The 18,842-nt window shown below is 47.5% G+C and overlaps 1 protein-coding gene across 5 annotated transcripts; it reads right to left on the bottom strand.

Annotated features, from left to right (window-relative positions):
- Positions 1 to 1,897: 1,897 nt before the first annotated feature.
- ZNF19 (zinc finger protein 19) lies at positions 1,898 to 18,347 on the bottom strand. Of its 5 annotated transcripts, XM_054005859.1 has the most exons (6): positions 18,223 to 18,347; positions 15,280 to 15,420; positions 8,855 to 8,922; positions 8,046 to 8,172; positions 3,667 to 3,780; positions 1,898 to 3,308 (listed from the first exon to the last, which is right to left on the bottom strand). In XM_054005859.1, exons 2-6 carry the CDS (start codon positions 15,308 to 15,310, stop codon positions 2,272 to 2,274), a joined length of 1,377 nt encoding a protein of 458 aa, XP_053861834.1. In that variant the 5' UTR covers positions 15,311 to 15,420; positions 18,223 to 18,347; the 3' UTR covers positions 1,898 to 2,271. The 5 variants fall into 5 exon arrangements, with proteins under 5 accessions (XP_053861834.1, XP_053861836.1, XP_053861835.1 ...); XM_054005861.1 differs by lacking the exons at positions 8,046 to 8,172; positions 8,855 to 8,922; XM_054005860.1 differs by lacking the exons at positions 8,855 to 8,922; positions 15,280 to 15,420; positions 18,223 to 18,347 and adding an exon at positions 8,397 to 8,691.
- Positions 18,348 to 18,842: the final 495 nt, after the last annotated feature.

The raw sequence follows: 18,842 nt of genomic DNA, 5'->3' as shown, positions 1-18,842 counted from the left end.
AGAAGACTGTGAAGAACTTCAAAAAGATCTCACAAAACTAAGTGATTGGGCAACAAAATGGCAAATGAAATTTAATGTGGATAAATGTAAAGTAATGTACATTGGAAAAAATAACCCCAACTATACATACAATATGATGGGGGCTAATTTAGCTACAACTAATCAGGAAAGAGATCTTGGAGTCATTGTGGATAGTTCTCTAAAGACGTCCACACAGTGTGCAGTGGCAGTCAAAAAAGCAAACAGGATGTTAGGAATCATTAAAAAGGGGATAGAGAATAAGATAGAGAATATATTATGTTATTGGCCCATATAAATCCACGATACGCCCACATCTTGAATACTGCGTACAGGTGTGGTCTCCTCATCTCAAAAAAGATATACTGGCATTAGAAAAGGTTCAGAGAGGGCAACTAAAATGATTAGGGGTTTGGAACGGGTCCCATATGAGGAGAGATTAAAGAGACTAGAACTTTTCAGCTTGGAAAAGAGGCGACTAAGTGGGGGATATGATAGAGGTATATAAAATCATGAGTGATGTGGAGAAAGTGAATAAGGAAAAGTTATTTACTTGTTCCCATAATATAAGAACTAGGGGCCACCAAATGAAATTAATGGGCAGCAGGTTTAAAACAAATAAAAGGAAGTTCTTCTTCACACAGCGTACAGTCAACCTGTGGAACTCCTTGCCTGAGGAGGTTGTGAAGGCTATACAGGGCCGGCTTTAGCAAGAGCGGGGCCCGATTCCTGGGGGCGGGGCTTGCTGCAAGCCCCGCCCCCAGGACCCGAGCCGCGCCGCGGGGGGCGGAGGGACGGGGGGGGGGGACCCGAGCCGCGCCGCAGGGGGGGGGGGACGGGGACGGGGGGACCCGAGCCGCGCCGCAGGTGGGGGGGACCCGAGCCACGCCGCGGGGATGGGGACACCCGAGCCGCGCCGCGGGGACGGGGGAGCCGAGCCGTGCCGCACCGCGGGGGGGACGGGGGGACCCGAGCCGCGCCGCGGGGGGGACGGGGGGACCTGAGCCGCGTCGCGGGGGGGACGGCGGGACCCGAGCCGCGCCGCGGGGGCTGCGCCGGGGGGGGGGATCCGAGCCGCGCCGCGGAAGCCACGCCGGGGGGGCGGGGACCTGAGCCGCGGGGACCGGGCCGGGCCAGAGCCGGGCTGGAGCCAAGCCGGGCCAGAGCCGCTGGGGCCTGCGGGAACGGGCCGCGCCTCCCCGGAGCCCTTCTCCCGCTCCCGCCCCCCCCCCCCGCCCCAGCTTACCTCGTGCTGCTGGCCCGCCCCTGCTTCGTCGGGGCGTGCAGGGGAGGGGAGGAGGGGAAAGTGAGCTGGGGGCGGGGCGGACAGCTGCAGCGCGGGGCCCTCTTGGCGCGGGGCCCGATTCAGCCGAATCGGCTGAATCGGCCTAAAGCCGGCCCTGAGGCTATAGTTCTCTTTTAAACCCTGTTAGATAAATTCATGAAGGTTAAGTCCATTAATGGCTATTAGCCAGGATGGGTAAGGAATGGTGTCCCTAGCCTCTGTTTGTCAGAGGGTGGAGATGGCTGGCAGGAGAGAGATCACTTGATCATTGCCTGTTAGGTTCACTCCCTCTGAGGCACCTGGCATTGGCCACTGTCAGCAGACAGGATACTGGGCTGGATGGACCTTTGGTCTGACCCAGTACGGCCATTCTTATGTTCTTAGGAGAAAAATGGTACAAAACCCAACTGCTATTCAGCAGAACCCAGTGCAACGTGGGAACAACTGGGAATGAGGCAATCTGTCCTGGTGACTAACAATCACTGTGCAGTGGAAGGAAAAGTATAAACATGATGCTCCAAATTTGGTTAGACTAGGAAAAGTGATGGAGGTTATATCCGGTGGTGAGGAAATTTGCTACATTACCCTGGCAGCTCTATGGGCTATTTTCTTTATTGAAAAAAATAGTTGTGTTTTTATATCAGGATCGCTAACTCAATCTAGCTAACTCCATGGAAAACCCTAGTGGAGTCAAGGCCCAGGTAGATTTAACCTCCATGTACCGAGTAAAGGTCACTCCTCGTTCCCCCACCTGGGGCTGACGGACATTCCTGTTGGAGGGACACACACTTCCATGACACAGAACAAAGGAGTTGATGAAAAACACTGTGGGCTTCACTCCAAGGAAAGGTGAGCTGCAAAAGAGAAAAGCAGACAACTCACCTGAAGGAGCTGAGATGCCACAAATGCTGCCTTAAAGTTCACTACCTGGGAATTAGCAAAAGGAAAAAACAATCTTTTCTGAGACCCTAGACAAGATTTTCATGGTGTTTATCTCCCTTGCAGCTTCTCTGGTGATAAATAAGAGAAGAGTTGTGATGGAAGGTTTTCCCACACTCACAGCATTTATAGGGTTTCTCTCCTGTGTGGATCCTCTGATGTGCAGTAAGGTGCGAGCTCTGAGCGAAGGTTTTCTCGCACTCACGGCATTTATAGGGTTTCTCTCCTGTGTGGCTCCTCTGATGTGTAACAAGGCCTGACCTCTGAGCAAAGGTTTTCCCGCACTCACGGCATTCATAGGGTTTTTCTCCTGTGTGGCTCCTCCTATGTGCAATAAGGCTTGAGCTCTGAGCGAAGGTTTTCCCGCACTCACAGCATTCATAAGGTTTCTCTCCTGTGTGGCTCCTCTGATGTATAACAAGGGTTGAGCTGTGAGGGAAGGTTTTCCCACACTCACAGCATTCATAAGGTTTCTCTCCTGTGTGGATCCTCTGATGGCAAATAAGGGATGAGCTCCAAGCAAAGGTTTTCCCGCACTCACAGCATTTATAGGGTTTTTCTCCTGTGTGGCTCCTCTGATGTGCAATAAGGTGTGAGCTCCGAGCGAAGGTTTTCCCGCACTCACGGCATTTGTAGGGTTTCTCTCCGGTGTGGATCCTCTGATGTGCAATAAGGGTTGAGCTCCAAGCGAAGGTTTTCCCACACTCGCGGCATTCATGGGGTCTCACTCGGGTGTGGATTCTCTGATGGTGTGAGCGCCTCCTGAACTTTTTCCCACACTCACAGCCCGTGTTATTTCTCTCTCCCGTCAGGATTCTCTGCTGCACCGTGGTTTCCTTGAGGCCTTTGTGAGGTCCCCGATAATTAACAGATATTCCAACTTTCTGCGCTGGCTGGTTTCCCTGCCACTTCTCTGGCCTGTGCTGCCCCTGAGAGCCTTTTCCCTGCTCACAACTCCTGGACACACTCTCTTTGCATCTTTGCAACAATGCCCCATGCGCTTCCACTTGCTCCTCTTCCTGCTGAGGATTCTGCTCCATGGTCTCGCTCACCATCCCCTCACCTGCTGGGACAGAGAAAGGAAAACCTCAGAGACCGGAAAGGAAAAGGGAAGAGCAAACCAAGAGAATAGCTGGAGATGGAAAAAAATCAGGGACTGAATTTCCCCAAACTCTTCCCCAAAGTGGCGAGAGGAGGGGATCAATTCTGCATCCAGTTCCCAACCAAACACTCAGGGAAAAGGAAGTTCAGGGAGGAAACTACTGCCAGGAGTTAGTCAGGATGGATAGGAAGCCATGAACAGTATCTGCCCTGAGGATATGACACCTGCTGGGGACCATCCTGAACCCAGAGACCTCACAAGGTCTTTGTTGGGAATCCCAGCTGTTTCTTTCAAGCACTGAGTAGGTTTAATGATCCCTCACCCATGCAGCTGCCTAGCAGGATCTCGCTTTCCTCTGAGCCCTGGAGAGCTGGGGCCCACGGCTCTTCCCCTCGTTCCAGCTGGGAGATGACATCGGGTTTGGAAACTGGAAACCCTGCTCAGAGGAAAGAAGACCAATGAGATCAGGTAACACACAAAAGAAGTTACTCAATTTGTGCATTAATGATGGTTCTTTGAGATGTCTCCCCCTATGGGTGCTCCATTGTAGGTGCTATCACATTAAAAACAGCTGTGTAGACCAGTGGCTTTCCACACTATTGTACCCCTTTCAGGAGTCTACATTCATTTTGGCAGTTTCATATGCCCGGCTTTTTCAAAGCCTCCTTGATTTCATCTCTCTCTCTCTCTGTGTTGCCTTATCTCAGGGTATGTCTACACTGCCTGCTGGATTGGCGGGCAGCGATCGATCCAGCAGCGGTTGATTTATCGTGTCTAGTCTAGACATGATAAATCGACCCCCGAGCACTCTCCCGTCGACTGCTGTACTCCAGCTCGGTGAGAGGCGCAAGCAGAGTCGACGGGGGAGCGGCAGCAATCGACTCACCGCGGTGAAGGCATCACGGTAAGTCGATCTAAGTACGTCGACTTCAGCTATGTTATTCACGTAACTGAAGTTGCGTAACTTAGATCAATCCCCACCTCCCAAGTGTAGACCAGGCCTCAGTCTTTTTGCCCTGAATAGCAGCAAACTGAAGCCCAGTCTGTTTGTACCCTAGTTCCTGTGTCCCAAAGTGCAATGCAGTTGTGTTCTCATGTTCTGCTTCCCTTGGACCCAGTCATTACACATTAACCTCCAGTCTTTGAGACTTCCACTGTCCAGTATGCTTCATTCATATGTGGACAGTTCTTTATAGTGTTTCCATGTAAATGGAGGCAGACCTATGTTACTTCAACGGGAATTACATCCCCATCCCAGAAGTGATATTCACTCCTTCAAACCCAGTGACTAACAAAGCAAATTGAGAGGGCAGCTGACCCATGCATATTTTTTATTTTAAAAAAATACAAAATAAAGCCCCCATTCTCCAGTGGGAGACAAGGTCAAAGTGAAGGGCTAGGATAATGAATCATAAAATCACAGAAATACATGGGGTAAAAGGACCTCAAGTTGTCAGCTAGTCCATCCTCCAGCCCTGAGGCAGGACCAAGTATACATAGACCATCTGTCTAACCTCTTCTTAAAAACCTCCAGCGACCAGCATTCCACAACCTCTCTTGGTAACGTATTCCTGTATTTATCTGTTCTCACAGTTGGAAAGTTTTTCCTAATATCCAACCTAAACATCTGTTAGGGTTCCCTCCCCACTCTAAACTCTAGCATACAGATGTGGGGACCCGCATGAAAGATCCCCTAAGCTTATTTCTACCAGCTTAGGTTAAAAACTTTCCCAAGGCACAAATCCTTCCTTGTCCTTGGATGGGTACTGCTGCCACCACCAAGTGAGTTAGACGAAGATTCAGGAAAAGGACCACTTGGAGTTCCAGTTTCCCCAAAATATCCCCCCAAGCTCCTTCACCCCCTTTCCTGGGGAGGCTTGAGAGTAACCAAGGTGAGCAACAAACAGCCCTTTGGGTTTTTAGGACACTAAAAACCAATCAGATTTTTAAAAACAAACTTTATTATAAAGAAAAAGTAAAAGAAGCACCTCTGTAAGATCAGGGTGGAAGGTAATTTTACAGGGCAGTCAGATTCAAAACACAGAGGATTCCGCTCTGGGCAAAACTTTAAAGTTACAAAAAACAGTGATAAATATCCCTCTTAGCACAGGGAAAATTCATAAGCTAAAACAAAAGATGCTCTAATGCATTTCCTTGCTATTACTTACTATTTCTGTACTTTTAGATGTACACAAATAGTAAGTACATTCAGTAGAAGCTGGATTATTTGCTTGGTTTCTCTCTTTGTCTTCCGAGAGAACAACAACAGCCCAAACAAAAACCTTTCCCCACAGATTTGAAAGTATCTTCTTTCCTTATTGGTCCTTTTGGTCAGATGCCAACCAGGTTATCTGAGCTTCTTAACCATTTACAGGTGAAGGAGGGATTTTATGCTACCCTTACCTGTATGTTTATGACAACATCCCATGCTGCAGAACAAGCTAGTTACTACTTCTCCCTACCCTAACCCTAAGCAGCAGAGGATAAGGGGAGATCAGATTTCAAGAAGACGACCACGGTCAGTGGTGTCAGACAGCTAACAGATCGAGGAGGAGGCGGAGGATGGAGTGCTGGTTCTGAGCTTTGCCTAAGGACAGGTCATTAGAGACTTCAGCAAAAGCAGTCTCAGTGAAGTGCTACAATTTCTGACTGTCAGAGAGTGTGGGGGAGTGAGGGCTCTGCACCCCCTACTTCCTGCGATTCACCGGGACTCTCAGCCAGCCAGTAAAACAGAAGGTTTATTAGACAACAGGATTTGGACTGTGTTCCAAACCAGAGCTTGTAGGTACAGATAACAGAACCCGCTCAGTCAAGTCCATATGAGGGCGGGGGGGGGGGGCAGGGAGCTTAGACCCCAGCCCTGGGGCTCTCCCCCAGTTTCCCCAGTCAGCTCCAAACTGAAACTCCCCAGTCCCTCCCCTGCCCTTTGTCTCTTTCCCAGGCCAGGAGGTCACCTGATCTCTTTGGTCTCCAACACCTTCATTTTGCACCTTTGCAGAGGAGGGACCCAGGCCATCAGTTGCCAGGAGACAGGGTGTCGGCCATTCTCTGTGCAGACAGCATCACACTGTCCCTCTTGGACTCTGCAACAATCATAGCCCCTTATCCCACCACCAGATACTTAAGAAATGCATAGGGGAAACTGCGGCACCCACACAGTATTCAGTGAAAACATTATGAATATTCCCACTTCGTCACACTGATTCCCTGAATCCTTCCCTTTCTACCCCCCACCAGACCCTCCTGTGACGGGTTGGGTCACAGAGACCCCCTTGGGACTGTGACCTGAGGTGCTGGAACTACCTCTGAGCCCATAGCTCTGTCAGTTAGCGATGAGAAAAATCACATCCCTACCGGACATAAATTGCAGCAAAAACTGTAGTGTCGACACAGTTACAGTGGCAAAAAAGTCCATTAAAAAGAAAATCAATGAAATTAAATGCCCATAAAGTACATTAAGCAGAGTTAAGGTTGCCCAGTGCTGCCTCGTGCCCTTCCAGCATGTGGACAGTGGTGAAAAATAAAGCCTCTGAAAACCAGGAAATGAAGAATTAAATTACACACCACCCCTGCAATGCAACCTTAACTCTGCCCTTACTGACCTATTCCCAGTGAGATTTGCAAGCTCCAGGGTTAGGGGGTAAGGGTGGTGCAAAGGTTAACAAACTACCCAAAGTAGGGGCGAATTTTACATCTCTTGAAGTCTTCAAGTCAGGACAGGATGCCTTTCTGGAAGATCTTTTCATCAAACTCAAGGCATTCAGCACACTACAAAGGTAACTGGACGAAACTCCATGGCCCGTATTACACAGGAGGTCAGACTAGATAACCTAATAGTCTCCCCTGGCCTTAAAATTTATTTATTGACAGAAGGAAGGACTAAGCACATTCCGTTGTGTGTTTTATGTTCCTCAGATTTGAATACCAGCATTTATCCGCAGGCACTCCAGCAGTGTGCACTGGGCCATATGTAGCTTTAAATGAACTGTGGAGGGACTAGTTGGAGCAGCCTGGCAGAGCTGTGACACGAAGAGAGGCGCACGTGAAACTCGAAGGAACAGGTATTCCCTATTTCAGTGCTGAGTAGGGTGACCAGATGTCCCGATTTTATAGGGACAGTCCCGATTTTTGGGTCTTTATCTTTTATAGGCTCCTATTACCCCCCATCCCCTGTCCCGATTTTTCACACTTGCTGTCTGGTCACCCTAGTGCTGAGTGGTGTAGGCAGTGTCAATAAAGGCGCACAAGGGTGTGTTCTTGCCACAAGGATTGTCAGCAGGCTGGTGTCATACGTGCTTGGGGTCTCCGGGGCTCAGTGAGGGGTAAGTGAAGGCAACAACTAAGACAGAATCCTCATTGGAAGGGTAAAGGGGTGGTGACATTATGAAAGTCTGAGATGGATTGTGAGCAGTAGACTCAGTGTCTGAGCGCAGGCCAGGGGTAGGTAGCTTCTGATCCCTACAATGGACCTAACCCCAAGTTTTGCCTTAGCAAAGAGGAGGTGTTAGTGTTTGCGCTATCCAGTGCCTGTGCTCTGTTCCCAAAGTGTTCTGTAGCAGGGAGCGTAGAGTGCTAGTCTATGTGTCATTGGCTTGTCGGGGTGTCGCTGAAACAGGGCAAAGTTGAGAGTGCACTGTGGGGTGTTGTGAACCTTAACTCTTCGTTTCCCCTTCTAAGAACCGAGGGGACAGGAATCCTTACCCAGCGAGGTCACGTTCTCATAGTTCTCCTGCATGACGTCTCCGTAGAGGGCTCTCTGAGCGGGGTCCAGCAGAGCCCACTCTTCCTTGGTGAAAAACACAGCCACCTCCTCGAAAGTCACCAGCCCCTGAAAGAGCAAGAGCCCTCCACTCTGCACCTGCTGCCCAGTGACAACCCCACCATTCACAGGGGAGGAGAGCCAATCACATGGAAGCTCTGGGAGACAGGCAGGATCCGTCCCGCTCCCCATCAGAGCAGCCAGGAGGCATCAGGGTGAGAGGAGAAAGAGAGAGAGCCCCTCACCCCTTCTAGCAGACAGAGATGGCAGGGGTCTTCACATTCAACACTCACCTACCAGCCAGAAGCTGATACAGGAGATGGAGCCCGCAGCAGGGTCCAGGGACAGCCCCCTGGCAGGAATCCCAACACCCTCCCCAGTGCCAGCAGTTGGATGGGACGGGATGGGGTGTCTTCCCCGGGCCTCACTGGCGGTTGCCCTCTGGCTAGTAGGTTCAGACTCCAGTATTGGAGGCTGGTACGTTTCTCCAGCCCAGTCCAGGGGGGTTGTTTCCTGCTCGACAAATTAGGGAATTTCCACCCACAAATCCCATGGGTCTGTTAAAATCTAGGCCCCACCATAAACAAATCCCAGCAGGTTTGTCACACCCTGTCCCCCTCCCTTTCTCCATCCTGTGTATTTCCTGCCCCCTCCCACCTCCTGACCACCCCCAGAAGCACCCACCTCCTATGTTTTTACTGCCCTTCTCCCGCCAACAGGAGCCCACCAGCAACTCCCCTATAATCCCTACCAGAACTGGCTCCACGGCAGCCATTTCCCTTCCCTGGTCCCTGGAAGTATGGTATGTAACACTGCAGCCTGTCAGGGCAAGAAGGGGACTTGTCAAAACAGGACAGTAACGTCACATGACAATTCCCCCCGACTCTTTCCTCGCAGACAGATGTTCTTGACTCTGTCATGCAAATAACAGAAACATTAAAAACACAATTAGTAATGGGGGGACGGGAGGGGAGACATGGGACTTTGAATTCCTTTTCTAACAGGTGTCTCGGTAGTTAAACAAACACAAAGTGTCCAATAAGTTCTTGGAATGTGTTGGGGACACCTGTTTGCTTCAGAAGATGGAAGTAGTAACCAGGGAGACAGGCATTTAAGGGTTGATGCTGACTAACTGGCGGGAGTTAGTTAGGAAATGGAAGGTGGAAAGCAATATGGGCGAAAGTGTTCATGAAATAATGATTTTGTGATTCTAAGGCTCGTCCACACTAACCTCCCACTTCGAACTAAGGTACGCAAATTCAGCTACGTTAATAACGTAGCTGAATTCGAAGTACCTTAGTTCGAACTTACTGCGGGTCCAGACGCGGCAGGCAGGCTCCCCCGTCGATGCCGTGTACTCCTCTCGCCGAGCTGGAGTACCGGCATTGTAGGACTGATGAATGAAATTGTTTTTAATTGTTTACTTTATTAATGTAACTTCATAAGTAAAAGTTTTATGAATGAAACAATATTCATTCATAAAACCGGTTACCCCAATAACTGGCTAATTAACAATTAAGATGCTTGTTAAGAGCCATAGCTGTTCAGTCAGCTGCCTTTGTAAGTTTCACTATCAATCCAATTCCTGCTTAAATCACTAAGACTTGCACTGTTTCAGTATTGTAACTTCTGTTCACCATTTATTACACTTGCCTACAGTGTAACTTCTGTTCACTGTTTGCCATCCATTATACTTGTCTATATTGTAACTTCTGTTCACTGTTTGCCATATTGTAATTCAAACCCCATTTTAAAACGCTTACTCCATTTTGTAAGGGCTTGCTGCAACCTTCATTTTTGCAAACCCTGCTGTAATCTTATTAGTTTAGTTTAGATGTGTGAATGAGGTATGTATGGATGGTGGAATCAACCTCCAGCCCCAGTCTGTCCTGATTAAATAAAGTTCAAACACCAACAGCTGAAGATGCAGACAAGAGCCCTAACAAAGTAAAAAGAATCCACCCTAAAAAGAAAAGGTACAATGGAAGGAAGATCAAAGCCCGGTCCAAGGCTGAAAGTCATGTCTGCAATTGACGGGTGATCAATCACCAAACCTGAAGGCAGCGTGACACAGCAAGACCTATAGACTCTGGATTCAAACTAAAGCCTACAAAAAGGATGGGTGTGATGGAAAACTTTGGAGGAGGGTAACATTCTGCTGCCAACATGAAAGGGCATCGGTGCATGCCCAACAGAGACCCAGTTCATCCTTGTGCCCGGCTTTCCTGGCCAGTTAGCCGCCACAAGCTACGAACCCAAGCTGCAAACTCAAGCCACAGACTCAAGCAGGACTGGTAACTATGCAGCAGCTGCAGAACATCTGATGGATGTGTGTGTGTGTGTGTGTGTGTGTGTGTGTGTGTGTGTGTGTGTGTGTGTGTGTGTGTGTGTGTGTGTGTGTGTGTGTGTGTGTGTGTGTGTATAGGTATTAGGTATAATGTGTGTGTATAAGGATTAAGATATTAGTTATTGGTCATAAATCAAATTGTTATCATAATAAATGTGGCATCTTTATCTTGTCCCCTTTAATAAGATCCTGCTAGTTTTTATTGGTATAACAGCGTCGACAGCGAGCACTTCCGGGATCGATCCCAGAAGATCGATTGCTTAGCGCCGGACCCAGAGGTAAGTGTAGACCTACCTTAAGAGAAGGAAGGCATTAGAGCAGGAAAATAAGGACAATGGACTTCAAAAAGGCAGACTTCAACAAACTCTGAAAACTGGTATGTGAGTGTGCCATTTCACTCCATATTCTTTATGAAAATATGCTTATGACATGAATATGAGATAACTGAGATGTACTTTGTGCAAGATGGGTCTTGTAAGATGTAATTGGAAAAAGGTTATAGATTCATAGATTCTAGGACTGGAAGGGAACTAGAGAGGTCATCGAGTCCAGTCCCTTGCCCTCATGGAAGGACCAAATACTGTCTAGACCATTGGTCCCCAACCTTTTTTGTCTGGTGGGCACCAAAAAAAAAAAAAGCTGAGTGCTGCCCAGCAGAGCAAAAAAAAACGGGCACCACGTTGGGGACCCCTGGTCTAGACCCTCCCAGATAGACATTTATCTAACCTACTCTTAAATATCTCCAGAGTTGGAGATTCCACAACCTCCCTAGGCAATTTATTCCAGTGTTTAACCACCCTGACAGTTAGGAACTTTTTCCTAATGTCCAACCTAAACCTCCCTTGCTGCAGTTTAAGCCCATTGCTTCTTGTTTTATCCTTAGAGGCTAAGATAAACAAGTTTTCTCCCTCCTCCTTATGACACCCTTTTAGATACTTGAAAACTGCCATCATGTCCCCTCTCAGTCTTCTCTTTTCCAAACTAAACAAATCCAATTCTTTCAGCCTTCCTTCATAGGTCATGTTCTCTAGACCTTTAATCATTCTTGTTGCTCTTCTCTGGACCCTCTCCAATTTCTCCACATCTTTCTTGAAATGCGGTGCCCAGAACTGGACACAATACTCCAGCTGAGGCCTAATCAGCAGAGTAGAGCGGAATAATTACTTCTCGTGTCTTGTTTACAACACTCCTGCTAATACATCCCAGAATCATGTTTGCTTTTTTTTCTCAACAGCATCACACTGCTGACTCTCATTTAGCTTGTGATCCACTATGACCCCCAAATCCCTTTCCGCAGTACTCCTCCCTAGACAGTCATTTCCCATTTTGTATGTGTGCAACTGATTGTTCCTTCCTAAGTGGAGTACTTTACATTTGTCTTTAATAAATTTCATCCGATTTACTTCAGACCATTTTGTCCAGATCATTTTGAATTTTAATCCTATCTTCCAAACCCCTCCCTGCTTGGTATCATCCATGAACTTTATAAGTGTACTCTCTATGCCATTATCTAAATCATTGATTAAGATATTGAACAGAACCGGACCCAGAACTGATCCCGGTGGGACCCCACTCGATATGCCCTTCCAGCTTGACTGTAAACCTCAGAACTACTCTCTCGGGACAGTTTTCCAACCAGCTATGCACCCACTTAATGGTAGTTCCATCTCGGTTGTCTTTCTTTAGTTTGTTTATGAGAAGGTCATGCAAGACAGTATCAAAAGCCTTACTAAAGTCAAGCTCTACCACATCTACCGCTTCCCCTCTATCCACAAGTTTGTTACCCTGTCAAAAAAAAAAAAAAAAAAAAAAAGCTATTAGGGTGGTTTGACACAATTTGTTCCTGAGAAATCCATGCTGACTGTTACTTATCACCTTATTATCTTCTAGGAGTTTGCTAACTGATTGCTTAATTATTTGTTCCATTATCTTTCTGGGGAATTAAAATAAGCTGATTGGTCTGTAATTCCCCGGATTGCCCTTACTCCCCTTTTTATAGAAGGGCACTATATTTGCTCTTTTCCAGTCCTCTGGAATCTCTCCCATCTTCCATGACTTTTTGAAGATAATCGCTAATAGCTCAGATATCTAGGGTGCATTTCATCAGGCCCTGGAGACTTGAAGACATCTAACCTAAGTAATTTTAACTTGTTCTTTCCCTATTTTAGCCTCTGACCCTACCTCATTTTCATTGGCATTCATTAAGTTAGATATCCAATTACTACTAAACTTTTTGGTGAAAACTGAAACAAAAGTCATTTAGCATCTGCCATTTCCACATTTTCTGTTATTGTCCCCCCCGCCCCCATTGAGTACCATGAGCAGGTGGGGACAAAATCAGAAAGATTAACTCACAAAATAAGTTACACCTAGCAAGGGACATAGGCAATAAGTAGAGTACTACTTAAATCATGGGGGGGAAGGGAATCATACGATTTTCAAGGGTTGGTCATGGCATAAATAGTGAACTTTGCAGATGTGTTATACACCTATACAATTTGCTATTTATGTTGTGAGTAACCCACAAAAAAAGTGTGATTTCTCCACAGCATTTCTCACATCAGCGGCCCAGACCCAAAGGGTAGTTGCAAGCCCACTAGTGGGTCGCAGTATTGTCACCCTTACTCCTGAGTTGATGCTGGCAGCGGCACTGCCTAGAGCTGGGTGGCGAGAGAGCGGTGGATGCTGGCCAGTGCCCGGTTCTGAAGGCAGAGAAGTAGGGGTGACTTAGAATTGCCGCCCTTATTTCTATTCTGTGGTGGCGTTGCCTTTAGAGCGAGGCACCCAGCCAACAGCTGCCATTCTCCACTCTGCCTTCAGAGCCGGGCAGCCGGAGACCAGATTTCATGGTCTGTGACGCAAATTTCCACCCTCATTTTTCTGCCCCAATTTTCTACTCCCCAGCCCCACTTTGTGCCCTTGGTGGCTGCCCCACTCACCCCACCCATGTTATGGCCCTGTAGCTGCACCAAATTGTCTGGTTACCAAAAAAATTCACAGGCATAATGTAATAGTTGAGTGTTTATATTATGCCAGCAGATTTTTCTTAAACAAATAGGTCTGCTGTGGCTTTTCCAAATTACGGCAATTAATAAAGGTCCATTATTATTTTTCTGCAATTTTCCAAGTCTTCTTTGCATCTCAGCTGCAATTATTTGAAGATCATCCCGCGGTTCAGGTAGGGTCTTAATTATTATTATTAACCAAGAGGAGGAAGAAACAGAAACCACAATAGGGAAAGAACAGGTTAAAAATATGTAGATACATTATATATATTAATGTCAGCCACGAAATTAATTTTAGGGTGCTCAAGGAATTAGCTGAGTCAATCTTGGAACCATTAGCAATTATCTTTGAGAATGCCTGGAGAACGGTGAAGACTGGAGAAGAGCAAACATAGTACCCATCTTTTAAAAGGGGAACAAAGAGGACTGGGAAATAAAATCAAGCCTACCTTAGATACCTGGAATGAACAAATTATTATACAATCAATTTGTAAGCACCTAGAGGATAGTAAGGTGATAAGTTATAGCCAGCATGGATTTGCAAAAACAAATAATGCCAAGTCATAGTGAACTAGGCAAATGTGGTGTACATGAAAGTGGTATAAAATGGGTGAAAATGTTGTTGGAAGGCGGTACTCAGACAGTAATCATTAGTGGCTCACTGTCCAACTGGGAGGATGTATACAATGGGGTGGCCAGGGGCCAGTCCTGGATCTGATATAGTCAATATTTTCACTAATTACTTGGATAATGGACTGGAGAGCATGCTGTCTAAATATGCAGATAACAGCAGCTGTGAGGGGCTGCAAGCACGTTGGAGGACAGGATTAGCATTCAAGGTAACATTTAAAAATTAGAAAAGTGGGCTGAATGAACATGATGAAATTCAATAAAGAGAAGTGCACACTACTAGGTTTAGGGAAGGAAAACCAAATGCACAACTACAAAGTGGGGAATAGCTGGTTAGGGGTAGAACTACTGAAAATGATCGGGGGCTATAGTGGATCACAAATTGAATCTGAGTCAATTGTGCAAAAACTTAATTAAGCACTGGAATAGATTAGCAAGAGAGGTGGTGGAATCCCCATCATTGGAGGTTTTTAAGAACAGGTTGGACAAACACTTCAGTGCTGGGACTAGATGTCCTCTCAGAGTTCATTCCAGCCCTACAGTACTATGATTCTATGCTGGGGAAATGTTTGGCCACTTTATTACAGCACTGACCGGCCCCTCCCACTAAACCACTGAGACATTTTGAAACCCTCCCAATAACCAAATCTGGGAACCGAATGGGAGAGAAGCGCAGAACAAAAGAAGTGACCCTGGGGGATTCCCCCTGACACTGTCCCAGGGCAGCACACTCCTACAGCAGAGGGGACAGGGAGAGTCAGGAACTGGCTTTTCTTCTTCCTGCACCTCACCTTGCTCACAGGAAAGTGAATCTGCCCAGGGATGCTGCAATAAGTGTGTGGGGGCCGGTCAGAGATCTGGGAATCTCTCTCCCCAGTTATTTCTCCCACTGCTCTCTCTCTCTCTCTCTCTCTCTCTCATTTTTCTCCTTGTGTCTCCCTTCCCCCGTCTCTCCCACTCTGCTGACAGACAATCCTGGGGGTTCGCTCTCCTATAGCTGGATCGGCTCCTGCAATTGCTAAGGGGAGGAGAGACGTGGGGTGAGGAGGGACTGTTTGTGCAGTGTCACTTTCATGCCCATCCCCAGTTCCCTGAGGTCTCTATCAACCACCTGGAGTCTCTGGCTCAGATGTTGGGGTGGGCAGAGCATTGGGTTGACCTATGGGGCTAATTACAGCTGGAGAAAATCCTCACCTTGGCTGGACGCAGAGGAAGCTTTACTCATGGTCACTCCCCAGCCCCGATCCCGCTGGGGGAGCAGCAGCTGCTCAGCCTGGGCTCTCAGATCACAATGGGGGCAGCAGTGTCTGAACCAGGAAGCTCAACCTCAATATCCTGAGGCAAAGAAAGCGAGAAACTGAGTCACTTTCCCCCCTTTAGCAACAACTGAAACTCCCTCCCAACAGGGACACACCCTGATCTTATCTGCCCCCCCATGTTAATTTTGGAGTCACTCCCTGTTCTGCCTTGCAGTGACTCTGGATTAACATGCGTCTCAGCGTGTAGCCCTAAGGATTAATCTGCTTGCTTGCATAGATATATCTTTTCTTATAAGTTTAAGTATTTGATGTACTGTAATAGGTTTATAGATTTATATTAAAAATAAATTTGGCTGTAATGCAAGAGACCTCAGGCCAAACCAAAACCTGTATGTTAAATAGGGTTACCATACGTCCGGTTTTTCCCGGACATGTCCGGCTTTTCGGCAATCAAACCCCCGTCCGGGGGGAATTGCCAAAAAGCCGAACATGTCCGGGAAAAATACCGGCCGGGCACTTCCTCTCCCGCGGCTGCTCTGCTCCTCCCCGACTCAGACTTCGGCTCTGTTTAAGAGCCAAGCTGCCCGAGCCAGCGCTACCGGCTTCGGGCAGCCCCCGTGCCTCCGGACCCTGCGCCGCCGGAGCAGAGCAGCTGGAGCCGGGGAGGAGAAGTGCCCGGCCGGCGGCTGGGGTCCAGAGTCAAGGGGGCTGCCCGAAGCCGGTAGCGCTGGCTCGGGCAGCTTGGCTCTTAAACAGAGCTGAAGTCTGAGTCCGGGGAGGAGCAGAGCAGCTGGAGCCGGGGAGGGGAAGTGCCCGGCCGGGGGAGCAGGGTCCAGAGGCATGGGGGCTGCCCAAAGCCCGAGTGCTACCGGCTTCATGGTTTGCCGGGCAGCCTCCAGACCCTGCGCCCCCGTCTGGGCGCTTCCCCTCCTGGGCTCCAGCTGTGCTGGGGAAGTGCCGGCCAGGGGCGCAGGGTCTGGAGGCTGCCCGGCAAACCATAAAGCCGGTAGCGCTCGGGCAGCCCTTTTCGCGTGGCTGGGAGGGAGGAGGGGGAATTAGGGCGGGGACTTTGGGGAAGGGGCGGGGAAAGGGCGGAATTGGGGTGGGGCCGGGGTGGGAAAGGGGCGGGGCCAGGGCCCGTGGAGTGTCCTCATTTTTTATTTTTTAAATATGGTATAACCCTAATGTTAAAGCTAAGGCAAAGTTAGCATATCTATATTGGGATCTTATACCCAGAAAAGTAAGGTTGACCTTCATCTTGTTACCCAAATAGATAAAGGACCCCGGCCTATGTCTAAGATCTTTACCTAGACCAATAGACAACGAAGAATGGCATAGGAGGGGTTTCAAAGTTGTACCCACAGACTTAATAAGTACACCACAAGTACACACATACCTGTCATCGATACGCACATACATATTAGCCTATGGGGTAAGTGTAGCCTAACATTTCTGTGGGGGAGGAATGAAATTTGGGCATAAGAGGAAGGATTTCCGGCACTTAGGTCATATAAAAGAGCTTCAATCATCATCTATTCTAGATCTCTTCATCTTCAACTAGCCAGGAGACTCGAGGAGTGTGTGACAGGAATTCCAGGCATCCTTAGATCTCTAGAAATCTCACCCGAGGCATAAGTAAATGGTTAAAATTACAGAGACTTACAAATAGTGTGTTTCACCCACTCTTTCTTAAGAAAACAGAAACCTAATTTCCTGTGACTGCAGCTTGGCAGCAGTCCCAGTATTTCCAGTTTTGTATTGTGGTTTTGACTTAGAAGTTTAATTTTAAGGTTTTTGAATATAATACTGCAAGATTAAATAATATTACTTTATAATATTACTTTTAAGTAATAGTGTTATTGTTAAAGTGGTATGCGCATCTAAGGGGTTTTGTAAAGGTTGAAGTTATAACGAATGGTACCGATAAGACATTAGCCGTAGCACTGGATCTGATGACCCACACTTGTGGTGGCGGGGGAGCTGACAAATCTAGGTATTAATTGCTGCCAAAAGGCCGCAATAGTTCAGAACTTGAACAGTTCAAGATACCTTATCTCAGTCCCCTTAACTCTCCATCTGCCTCAGTATTTCCCAGTATTTGGCAGGTCCCGACAGAGGGAAAAGACCTCTCGAGTAGCTATGAGCCATCGAGGGAAGAGAGGGAACATACCCCCATCCCTCTATTATTTACTTGGGACTTATTGAACGAAGTGTAGAAACCGGTTAGGGGTGTTATTTCCTGTTGTTTCTGTGAAGGGACGCCTTCAGTTTCAGAGTAAAACAACAGAGTATTCATTCTAGTTGATTGAAGAAGCTAGTGAAGTTATATAATTGAAATGAGTTCTATATTTCTTGTTAGGAGTGGAGTAAAGGCAAGAGTGGAGTCTGTTGGAGTTGCCCACAGTCTGGCTTTAGAAAACTTTGCCAGAAAATATATTCAGGAACATAGAGGAGATTTAGAACAGCTGAGAAATAGCGAGATGATTTCTGAGCATGGTAACCCACGGGGTTTTGTAAGTGAGGTATTTGATGTAGAAATAGAGCTGAAAAAGAAAAAGGGCTAAACAGGGAAGAGATGTTGAATGCCTGCTTGTGGCTTGAAATTTGCTGGGAAAGAAATTGAATAAAAAAGTAGGGTTACTCAGGGAAGCCCAGCAAACTTTGGATGCCAGCTTAAAACCGCTGGAGGGCTCTAGATCAGATCGTGGTCAGCTGTTGGACAGAATTAGAGAATTAGAAAAGAGAGAAGATGTGTCAGAGGAGGATAAAGAATTGATTCCCATCCCTATTGGCACGGTGGAACCGACGGAGGTAGAAAAACCTGCAGGGCCAACTACTAGAAGTAGGGCAAGAGAATTAGCTCAGGCTGATACAGTACCTTTAGGAGCGGAGTTGGAGATTGAGTCTGAAGAGCCACGGGGAGAGTCAGAAGAGGAAGTTAGCAGTGCAGAAGATACCGGCAGTTTGCAGATAGGAAAAGGAATTCCCAGGGTGGCACCACAGGAGGTGGAGCTGAGTGCCCTAGAAAAGGCAGCTAGTGATGTAAAGGAGGAGTTGAGCAAAGCAAAAGGGGAGGAAATATCTTCTCCCCTGTTAGTGTCCGCCTCTGATAGTCAAGAGGCAGTGCCTTTAGAGACTGTCATTGTTCAGGGACTAGAAGATGCAGTGTCACAAGTGACACGAGTAGCTAGTGCATGTGATGAATCTGTAAGTTACAACAACCAAGGAATAGAATTCCTGCTTCTCCACCCAATATTACATTAGCACCATATAGAGTACAAGATCCAGCCCCTTTGGGTGGATATTTATTGGGATTTGGGCAAACAACATTGCCTAGAGCCCGTGGACTCTCTACACCTTGGTATATGCTGGTATCACCTAGTGTACCAGTAGAACACCCTACTACACCACACCTTAGCAGACCAAGAGATGTCCTGCATCAGTGTAGCCTATAGGACTAACCTGCTTGCTTGCATATATATGTATCTTTTTTATAGT

This window comes from Malaclemys terrapin, chromosome 15 (assembly GCF_027887155.1).
Source record: "Malaclemys terrapin pileata isolate rMalTer1 chromosome 15, rMalTer1.hap1, whole genome shotgun sequence".
Classification (NCBI taxonomy): domain Eukaryota; kingdom Metazoa; phylum Chordata; order Testudines; family Emydidae; genus Malaclemys; species Malaclemys terrapin.
This window is presented reverse-complemented; position numbering and strand designations above follow the sequence as displayed.